We start from the raw sequence: 11,748 nt of genomic DNA, 5'->3' as shown, positions 1-11,748 counted from the left end.
ATGTGCACCTGTGGCTTGTTTTCTCAATAATCAGCTTCTCCCATCAGTAAGACTTTTCTAAATAAAACACAGACCATCTCTGCTAAGTCTGAATGACATACTTTTTTTTGTCTTGTTACCTATGAAATTCTATAAAATATTTTGCAGTAAAGATAAATACCTACTATTCTTAATTCTTACTTCTGTTCTGTCATAATGAGAAATAAGTAATCTTAAAAATTGTTGTAAAGTAAGTTCTAAGATAGTAGGACATGGTGTTTTTCCTAAAATCTGCATGTTAATAGATCAAAAGTCTTTCACTATCCCAGTGTGACTGACATTTTCAACAGAACACATGTGGAGGAAAATAAGACACAATTACTAGGAAATTAACAGCTGAAAATGGAATATTGATTTGAACTGCAGTCAAACATGGTTTGGTTTTCTTTCATCTAATTTCGAGTCATTTTTTGTGGTAGACTTCTGATTCTTTTCCTATATACATATGTTTTCAAATCCTGACTGCCTTAAGGTCTTAAGGCAGTTGTTTAAGGCACTGTTTTTTTGCCTCAAGGTCTACCACCATCTAGTTATTCACCAGTTTAAAGTTTAAAACCAGCATGTCAGGATATCTTGGTCATTCAAAACTACTCAAGCTCCAGATATTCATTTAATATTGGCATGTTAAATGGACAGGCATAAGGATATTGCACAGGAATTGTTTTAATTTTTAAAAGAGTAGTTTAGAGGAGTTGCCTGAGTGCACATGTAGGTGTTTCATTTTGCTACTTAGAGCATCCAAAATTTATTTAAAGGTATATATGCTTTTACAGTCAAGAATTGATTTTAAACCTATTTAACTGATCAGATGTCAGGTCCGGAAATGCTAAAGCAGTATTTGATTGCACAGGATAGGCAGGTGCCCTGCCTTTTGTCTGCTTTGTCAGAATATGCCAGAGTGGTGTTCCCTGCTGTGCTGCACAGTGGCTACAGAACTCCCTGAAAAGAGCTCAGGTGTACTCCAAACTGTTTTTTCTACAGTTATTCTGCTAAGTTTAAGTCATGTGATGAAACAGCATTTAGTAAGACTACTTTGGCCATAATTGTTGCTCAGTTTTTCCTTCTCCTTAAGGAGAGTTTGAAATCCAGTGGAGTCAGCATGGAATTACCCTGGAACACTTAGAGCACTTAGACTAAATCTCTTAATTACTCAGATTCCTGTTGTAATCCTAACAACTACAGCACTGTAGTCTTTTGTTTTGCAAGATGAAATTATGACAAAGTAACAAAACTGATCTTGAAAATAGAATGCGCGAATGAAGATTTTTGTTGAAATAACGGAGTACAGAACAAAGGGAACTTCTGGCATTTGAGAGACATAATCCTGGGTTTGGCATAAAACCACATAGGTTTTGGAGCATGTATTCATGTATTTGAATTTTCAAAGGGGTTTTGGAGCATGTATTGAAGTATTGTTACTAAGCTTTCTCTGTATAAATTGTGACTAAATAAAAATTGGTTTACAAATCTCAGCATCAGTACTGTAGCTTACTTAGGATCCCCAAACTCATCTCAGGGTCTTCTTGGGGCTACACTGTGCTATCTTGTAAACTATTCATTGTAAAAACATAAATCTTCAGTAATAGCAAGATTTAAATTATTATTTTAGCCAAATGTCACTAGACCTGCTTTTTACTGCCTTTTCTGGATTAATATTCCTCTGAAATAATTGTTTCTTGGCTGTCACATTTCGTCATGTACAAAGAGAATGTTCATTTCTAAGATTTGTAATTCCAAAACTTCCCTTCAATATATATATATATTTTTAAGAAATTAATTTAAATACAGTGTTGTGTTTCATCTGGTTTAAATTTTACATCTACATAGAAGAAGTTTGCTCTAAGAAAAGAAATTGCAGGCATTTTTCTATGCATTTTATTCCACCACTTGTTTTTGGATGGAGAAAGTTGAGGGTTATTTCACTCAAGTAAAAGAAAAAAGGTCTAGTTAGAAAAGAATATGAAAAATGTTTGATAATGTTATCTGGCTGCTGTCTATAATATAGAAAACAAGTTGTTTTCAATTATCATAGGTTATTTATATGAACTACTTGTAGATATACATGGAAGTACCCTTGGACTTCTGGAATTTGATATGACAGGCTCCTGCAGCATGGTGTTTGTTTGACTTTATTGTTTGTGACTTATCTTTTTCTTTCAGCACAAGAGCTGTCAGACTATAACAAGTATGAGGGTTTTTTTTGTTGGGGTTTTTTGGGGTTTTGTGTGTGTGTGTGTATTTGTTTTTAAAGAAATCATGTTCGGATCCTTTACTTTACTTTTCTAAGTTTGAACTTACAGCCTTCTTTTTATCCCATACTTACTTCTTTCTAAACACTGTGCATGTTAAACTGTCTGTTTTTCTTCTTCTCCTTTGTTCCCTTTTAGCAAGACCTGTATTTCATCAGCATATCCTTGTCCCACTTCCTTACCATGCTTCTTCAAATTGAAGCTCATTTAGGGTAATACTATGCATCTTGGAAGCACAGGTCCTTTTCTGTGCTGACAGGCAAACAAAGGGTCCCTTAATATTTTTCACATATGTGGAAACTACGCCTATAATCACACTGAAGATGAAAATAAAGTCATTAAATGGATATTACATGTCATTATTTTATCTTATCATGTCAGCCCTCAGCAATTTACCAGGCTTAGGATATTTGGGACCAAAATGGGTCTAATTAATGGGCAGTGTACTTGTTTATTTTAGAATTTCCAACTGCCTTGTAGGTGACAAAATAAAATCTAATTATTTTGATATTTTATTAAGTGGTCGGTCAGCCATTATATAATTACTTCTTCTGAAAAAAAAGAAAACCAAAACAAAGCTATCTGAAAATTATGGCTATCAGAAAGGTAAAGCCTGTTGATATTTTTTGTGAGAACAACAATTGCAATGTAAGTCTTGAGGAAAGAGAAACAGATGAAATAGTACTGTGAGACTATAGTGAATGTTGTTTTTCCTACTGTGTACAATTATATGTAATTAGATCTGTCCTTTTTTCATTATGCTGTCTCAAAATTATTTCTACCTATCTAGATACTGAATGAACTTGTAAATAAGACAGCAAGATCAACATAGTCTGAAGAAATAATTAGTAACAATTTAACAGAAATTGTTCTGTTCATGCTAAATCAATAGTAATGGAGATGAATAAATGGGTGGAAACCTTAAGTAATTACAAATCCTTTAAATTATTCTTGAATTAGAAAGCAGGAGAAAAGAACATATTTAATTACTTTTAGAGATTCATTAGAAGAGAACTTTCTGAATTCAGTCTTTGTTCTTTCTTCCCTAGAATACACTCATTTAGGCAGCTGTTATTCTGTTTCCTGTACCTTGTTGAACTTCTCATCCAACTTGGTTAGCTAGCCTAGACATACAAACCCAGGTATTCAATTTTTTCCCCACAAGATGGATTATAAACATTGCTGTGAAGAAGACTTGTTGTTCTGTTAACTAACTTCTCCACTTTGGTTTCACACTGCTTATTTTTGGCACAATTATTATTTTTTCATCACTCTAAAAAGGAAATTCTTTTTGTGTTCTGTATAGTTGACAGGAACTTCTGTTCCTGAAATACTGAATTTACCTCATTTAAATGAAAATGTAACAGTAGATTTAGATGGGGCATGTAACTAAAAATTTAAATCTAATAGTCTGCTTTTTTATTCTTCTGTACCATAGAAAATTCTTCTTGGACATGTGAATATATTGACTATATTGTACTTTTGAACAGTTTTCAATTTTAGTTATAGAAGTATTTCCTTATGGACTTTTGATATATATTTATTATCTATTAAAAATCTGTTGTCTTCACAGTGCTTTTCTATATTTGTAACTGTGGTGTTGCAGAAGAGTTATGAGCTTTACGATGCATCAAGAGGAAGAAGAAATCCTGAAAGGGCAAAGAGCTGCCAAGATTGACTCTAAAATCATCGCAACTAAATTAGAATTAAGCAGAATTAATTGGGAAAGCAGGTATGCTATGAATCAGCATGGAAATGCAAAGGTCAGAGAATCTTAATCTAGAGAGTCTTGCTGAGACTTGGGTCCCACTCAAAACCTAACACTGCAATTTTGCTTGTATGGACCTTGAGAAGCACAATTAGAAAGATTCTGCATAAAAGCATTTGCTAATTGACCTAAATGGTTTTTGGGTAGAAACTATTACTGAAGAAGGCCATTCTCAATCAAAACCCATGAAAGACTGCCTTCTTAGTTAGTGTTTTGGATTTATAGACCACTGAGAGATTGAGTCAATCTTTAAAATAAATTTATGACTTAGATTTGTTTAACTTGTCTCCCTTCTTTAGCTGGAAAGGCAACTAGCACTGCAGAACCTGATGAGAGACAGGCAAATAGCCGTGCTGATTGCTTGGACGTGAGAATTTCTCAAGTATTTCAGGACATTTTTTGGACACTTACTACTGTAGTTTTAACAACTGGATATGAAGTTTATTCCCTAACAGGAAATGTAAGTATATTACATGATATATTTTTATTTTGCTGGGTCTTGGTTTTGCATTTTTTATCCTTTTTTTTTTTTTTGCAGGTTTTATCCAGTTTTTATCCAGATATTATTTTTATCCAGTAGTTGCTCAGAGACTGATAAAATGACAAATGGACACTGCTTTGAGTGTGTTCTGGTTATGTATGTACTGCAGATTTATTTAAAAGTGGAGACATGAGCGGACAATAAAATGACAATAAAATATCTGAAGTACAAAAAGTCCACTACAAAATAACAGTTGTGTGTGGAAGAGGGGAGAGTATTAAAAAGCTGCGCTATTTTATTGTCTGTACTGAGATTTAATGAATTGTTAGTGAGTAGCACATTCTCCATCTGGATTTTTTTTAGTGCAGGGAACAAGTGGACATATTCTGAAGTCTGCTCACTTAAATTTAAATCAACTGACCCAAGGGAAAAAGAAACCTGCTAATAAAGCTATATTGAATAGGGAAGAACTTGGCCTGCAATACTTTTGGTTGATAATGTTTTCTTGGGCTGTAAAACTTTTAGAGGGAATTAGGAAATATTTGTGGTTTTGTGTATATAGTGAAGATTAAATGCACCTTATGCATTATGGGTTCTCTGTAGCATTCGGAAATGAACATAGAATCTATATTGTTATATGTTGCAAGTGGCTGGGTATATGGCACTGCACATGCATGCTAAACGAGTTAGATCAACCCATATTTGTTAATATTTTCAAAAATCACTACTGTATTTTTAAAATACTCTTAGGTTGAGAAAGAAGGCAACTCAAAGACAAATGTTTCTGAGGAAATAAAAACTTGCTCTTTGATTAGAGATTTTTAGAAGGATACACAAGTCTTAGACAGTCAAGGTCAGCCTAGAGTAACAGTGCTGATGTGCTGAATATACTAAATAATTTTTTCTTGCACAGAGCAATAAAAAAGAAGAACTCAGCAGTTTTACTGCCAATACTTCCCTTATGCTTTGTATTTTCCTGTCATTATGATGTGGGCTATGGGACACTATTGCAAAGGATTGAAGGTATGTAAGTCTGTCCTGTTCTCACAGAGAACCAAGCTTCAGATAACCTGTTATGTTTTTTTAAAATGGCTGGGAGAAATCTTGTAATAGATATTTGACGGTTTCTTTGACAGAAATATTATGTCTCATTTCTTTTCCTGCTGTTGAAATCAGATATTTGCTAGTCAACAGTACTCATTTCTTTTCAGTTAAGACTGTTATTTTATCTTCTTGTTTCAAATACAGCTGATGTAAGAATTGGATATCTGGGAGAAGTGCCAGATGTAGTGATTTACTTCTGTATTCCACTCTCTTGCTGTTTTTTTGGGGAAAGGGTTAGGGATTACAATATAAAGGAACAGAGACATGAATCATGGCCTCACACCTTCAGGACCAAACACAGCCATCAGGTGATGATCTTACTGCAGTGTCCTGCTAAGACTGAAGAAAGGTGAGTCCTGGAAAGTGGGGTCTTACCTCATAGCTGTCCCTTGTCTATATGATTAAATTATATACATTGTGTTGAAGTTTATGGAGATGCATTTATGTTAATTCTGATTCCTAGTGAAGGAGACTGGCTCAGTGAGTGTAGACTGTAAGTGAAAACAGCATCAGACCATGGCATGTCACCTTTACAAACTGACTTAGTTAACTAAATCTAACTAATTGTCTTGTCTGCTACTGGCACAACTGTATTGAAACAAAATAAAAACCTGTTTCAGCCCTTAGTCTTTAGCCTCCAGATCTAACACTTGGGTTTTCTAACTCCGCATGCTTCATGGGAAATAGTGGTAGGTTAATTAGACAAAACCTGCTGTAGTTCCTGCTGCATGCAGGTGCAAATACATTTTGGTCATGCAGGATTGTATACCTGTGACATTTCCCCAACAGCATTAAACAAACTTCTCTGGATTTTATTATGAAGAGTCAGCTAAGCACAGGGAAGAAGGGTAGTTCTTAGAAATAAAAGTATTGAAAAGGAGATTAGTACACACAGAGCAGAATTAGCCCTTGGAATTTAGAATTTATATATAATGTGTTTACTCTGTATTGTGTGGTCCATAGGTTGAAGAGGAGCAATGTTATTCTATTGCTTTCCAAATATGAAAAGTCATCTTCATCACTTCAGATCCATTAGGAGAACTTCAGCAGCATGCAAGGCTTGTGAAAATGTTTTGCAGAAAAGAAACTGTGGAACCAAATAAAAAATAAAATTGAATATGCTAAACTAACTCTGTCTTTTCCAGATTTTTTTTCTAAAAGAAATGTGGTAGATCCGTTATAAACTCGTGAAAGCATTTGATGGGGTATTACCTAAAGATTAAATTAGCATGAAAGACATGGAAATTAGTAGAGAGGTAAGCATGGGAGTAAATAAATTATGTCAAATCTTGGGCTTGAAAAGGAAGGTTGGGCTTCAGCAGGGTTATTAACAATATTTCTCAAGATTTGGTCTGGATCTTCATTTGCTTTATATGTTAAATTATGAAGATAATTATCCAATTATCTTAATTGGATAATTTAAGTTAATTAATAATTAAGATCATTAAGTTAATTAATAATTTAGTTAAATTATCCAATCCTAATCAAATCTTTGGGTTACAAACTTGATTAAGTTCATCAACAGAGAAGAAATAAGCTGTAGTGCAAGAAGAAGAATTGATGTTCTGAAGAAATGAGACAACAAAATAGGATTCAATTTGCTAATGTCAGCAAGAAACTGGGGATTAATAGGGATTTCTACCACCCAAGCTCATCAGCTGGAAATGGTAGAAAAAGGGAAGACTTGAATGCTGATGATAAGCAGAATGAATATAATCCAAATAATGTGATGAAATTGACCTAAGCAAAGTCTAGAAACATCAAGTGAGGTTTCCTAGTATCATAGCATGGTTGAGTTGGAAGGAATCTCTGAAGGTTATCTGGTCCAAGCCCCCTGCTCAGACAGGATCATCCATAGCCAATTGCCCAGGAAAATGTCCAAAAGGCTTTTGAATATATCCAGGGATGCATATTTCACAACCTTAGTACAGAGTACAGATGGGAAGGTGCAGGAAAATAACTCCTGTGGAAATTCATATGTAATTCAGATCACTTCTGGAAAGGGAATCTGTAATTTTACTGAAGAGCTAAAACTATTAGGGAATGACAAGCTGCCTTGCAAGAGGAAGAAAAGTGATTAATTTGATTTAGCTTTGTAAAAAGACGTGAGAGATTTGGGTCTACAGATCCTACTTACAGGATAGGATAAAGGAAAGTAAGAGAAGGAAATTAAACTAATTACCAATATCAGCACTAGATTAAAAGGAAATGGAATAGCCCAGATGAATCTGGTCTGGAAATCAGGTTCAGGAGTTCAATTTTATTTTATGATTAAAATTTCGTAGTTGAGGAGAAGGTTTTATGACACAATTGACCTGCAGCCACAATGCTTGTTCTCAATACTCAACTGATCCCCATGTTCACTCCCATACCTTTGCAACCATTTCTGTGCTTGTCTATCTATTCTCCTGGTGCTAGACAAGCTATTGCTTGTCTATCTATTCTCTGGTGTAATAATGAATGTATACACCATTCCATTTACTGGTCTTTCTTTAAATGGTCTCTTTCTTCCAGGGTACACCTATCACCAACCTCATAGCCAGTTCCTTCTCCTAAAATAATCTGCAGTTATTTCTGTGCTGCATGGTGAACCTTGTATCTGAACTAAGGTGATCATATAACATCTGCATCTGCTGCCTTTCATCCTTTGGCATCATTTTATACCCCTGAAAGGTTTCACTGTTTCTCTTTCATTAGCCATCTTGTTTCTGATCTTGCTTACAGCTATTGTTTTCTTCTGTCTCTAGCCTACTTGACCAAACACTATCTCATTATTTTAGTATTCTTCCACTGAAATATTGGAAGGGTATTTTTCCTGCTCTATAGCTTGGGCTAAGTAAAACCCAAACTGAAGACATAGAGGTAAATACCTGTTTTGAGTTCTGCTTGTGCTGTTGGAAGGTCCTAAGTTTCCAGGGCTGTGTATCAGGACCTAATCCTTTGGGGTCAGGGTTACAGAACAGCTGTCAAACTATCTTTTCTAAACCTCTGAGGACACCAAGAATCAACCTGCTTCTCCTCCTAGTCCAGGCACACATTGTTGGTGTTTTCCACACAAATTACTAGAGGAGGGGATGGATTTTATAGCCAGCCTCTAATTGCACAGAACGTCTCTACTCAGCAATGGAGCTCTGGCTGCCTTTTCTGACTTTCAGATAGATGAGTCCCTGTGTCCTGAGCAGTCAGTGGGGCAATGTCCTCTAGTACATGTGAGGGACAGGCATAGAGATTTGTCTGTCTAGATCCCTGTCCCCAAGATCTCTTGCTATTTCATAATTAGATGCTATATGCAACTGACTGATGTTGTGAGAGTGGTAACCAGCGTTGGATATTACTGATGGTCCCAGGCACTGCAGTACTATAAAAATTACAGCTGGGAGATGTCAGCATTGAGACCTGTTTTATAGAATAACCATAATCCTGACTGCATTGCAATATTCAGTTAGGCTGATCACACATGAATACAGTCTCAAACCACTGCTATAAGGATCATAAAGCTGGGACTTTAGGCATAGATAAACAAGATTGTTGGCATTGTGCCAAATGGCATCAGCCAAAACAAATGCATTCTTTGCCTAATCTTCATCTCTTCTTATATCACAATCAGACCACCACAACATATGTATGATGTTCAGTCTGTATCTGTTTTTTGGATTCTCTGTCCTAGATGTTTTCATTCCAGCCTTACCCAGAGCATTCTGCACTCTACAACTTTTCCCTGCTATGCTTAATGTTTAGGTAACTGTTTTAGCAAAGTTTTTGTGATCAGTGGGTTTTGAGCAATGCTTCTTCAAGTCCTGTGCTGCCCACATTCTGACCACCTTTTAGGCTAGTCCTGAGCCACAAAGAAAGATTGTGCCCAAATATGGTACATCTGTGACACTGTGTACAAGTTTACTTGTTAAAGCTTTTGTACGCCTTCATGTGAATGTCTGATGCACTTTCTTCTCAGATTCCTAATTACCCCACCAGTCCAAAATTCCTTAGAGACAACTTTGCTGGTATATTGACATAAGCTTATTTATAAAATACACAGCTATGAATTGCTATTTTGCTAATGTGGTCCAAACAAGAATGAGGGCCAAACAAATCAGTTTCTTAAGTTTTCCTTCCTTCCTTCCTTCCTTCCTTCCTTCCTTCCTTCCTTCCTTCCTTCCTTCCTTCCTTCCTTCCTTCCTTCCTTCCTTCCTTCCTTCCTTCCTTCCTCCCTCCCTCCCTCCCTCCCTCCCTCCCTCCTTTTTTAAGGTGAAGCAGAGAACATACTTGACACACAGAGCACTTTGCTGGAATTGCCTAAATGACCTCTTACATTTAAAGATTTGTTGAATATCAGAATATCTCAGAGCAATTTCTTCATATAAAAAATAGGAAGAAGGTATTATAATCACATATCTGAAATGTGATTATAATACTGCATTTTAACATAACTAAATTATTTAAAATTTGATAAGATTATGAGATTTTATAAAATAAAAAATTAATGTATTTTTTAAAATTAGTACTTTCTAAAGCAATTGGTTTCATATTATAAGTATCTCTTAAAAATAATCATTATTCTGTAGTATATTTTCCTTGTTTATAATGAAATATTGTACTTGCACTGTCTATTCAGAATCTGAAAATAACTTTCACCTGTAGTAAAAAAGTTTGGTACTGACCAAACTCAGTATAACCAATAAAGATATGGTAATTGGTAGTTACAAGTTTGTATAAATATATAAATAAATATATACCATTTTCAAATACATTTCAGGATACACAGCTCAATTTGAAGTCAGGAGCGGGCAGTCAATTTCTTTGAAAAATTAGACACTTTTTATTTGCTGATCTTTAGGCAGTGAACTCACCATCTCTGCTTCTGGAATAAACAGCTTTTATCAGAAGTAGGTTCAGAAGTAAACACATAACTTGCTAACTGTGTGTTTTACTGTTAGGGAAAACTGTGTTAAAGTATGAGCAGAGATAGCTTCTGAAGAAGAGGAAACAAATTATGTAGCTATTTCCTGAATCTTTTTCATGCTTGTTCAACATTCTGAAACTCAGGATAATTTGTTTTTTAATACTTGAAATCAGAGTTTCACTACTAAGATGAATATTAACTTAGGCTAACAGCAAGCAAAATTATTAATGTATGTTTTTGTAATGAGTAGATCCAAGTGGCCTTACAAGTACTGAAAAACTGAAGGATTTTTTTGCATGCCTTTACCATGGTATATCCCAAGAATATAGTTTTAGTATACTTTAATGTTCTGATGTCACACTTGGAAAAATTGTTTCTGTATTGGAAAGCTTATTTAGAAACAGATTATTTTGTGTTTTGGATGGAAATTCTTCTAGCATTAATCTAAATGTGGAATGAAAAACAAATGCTCAAAAAGCATCCAAAAATGAATTAAGCCAAAGTCTATACTGACAATTTGTTGACTTAAAAATTAAATTCCAGCTGGAGATAATGCCCCAAATATGATTTGGAAGACTACTTAACTAAACTTAGAATATTACTACAATAAGATAGGCAAATATATAATGAAACAAAAGCTTCTCAATGCAGAAGAAAATAATAGCACAGTTTCCATGGTTTGACTTCTAAAAGTGCATTAACTTCTGCATTCAGTCATTTCTGTAATTGATTCTGTCCCCTGCATGCTAACAATGCATACAGATCTCAAATGTGATGAGTTTTAATGGTCAGTGTAAGAAAATGAACACAAGTACTCCACTTTCTTGGTTTGCTTGGAATAACAGAGCATTTGCTATGTTTCCTCCAAGTTCTGAAGTCCGCCTTCCTTTAATTTTGAAGAGGACTTGTATGTTTTGATATCTGTCATTATTGATACTCTTTTTTCCAAAAAAGAAAAACAATTGAACCAGCCTTTTTGGGTATTTCTATGTCTCCATCTGTGCCTTTTGGCCCACATGTTAATCCTATGAAAGGCATTTTCACAAAAGAACAGTTTTAACAGACCATACAACAGTTTTTACTTATAAATATTAGAAAATTAGGAAATACCCTAATTGTATCTACTCTGAATTAAGAGTCAATATCTGTGTGCTTGTGACAGATTCCTGACTATGATGTTTGATCAAAAGCCACTGTTAAAAGGAGC

General features: G+C 34.8%; 1 protein-coding gene across 1 annotated transcript; it reads left to right on the top strand.

Moving 5' to 3' along the window:
- The first annotated feature begins 3,913 nt into the window (after positions 1-3,913).
- Positions 3,914-10,002, top strand: PLGRKT (plasminogen receptor with a C-terminal lysine). The gene is given in 4 exon segments (XM_005488172.1): positions 3,914-4,051; positions 4,356-4,495; positions 5,451-5,560; positions 9,887-10,002. Coding segments are annotated over 4 exon segments (504 nt in total).
- Positions 10,003-11,748: the final 1,746 nt, after the last annotated feature.

Source organism: Zonotrichia albicollis, chromosome Z, assembly GCF_047830755.1.
Source record: "Zonotrichia albicollis isolate bZonAlb1 chromosome Z, bZonAlb1.hap1, whole genome shotgun sequence".
Lineage (NCBI taxonomy): Eukaryota > Metazoa > Chordata > Aves > Passeriformes > Passerellidae > Zonotrichia > Zonotrichia albicollis.
The sequence above is the reverse complement of the archived record's forward strand: the minus strand, read 5'-3'. Positions and strand labels throughout refer to the sequence as shown.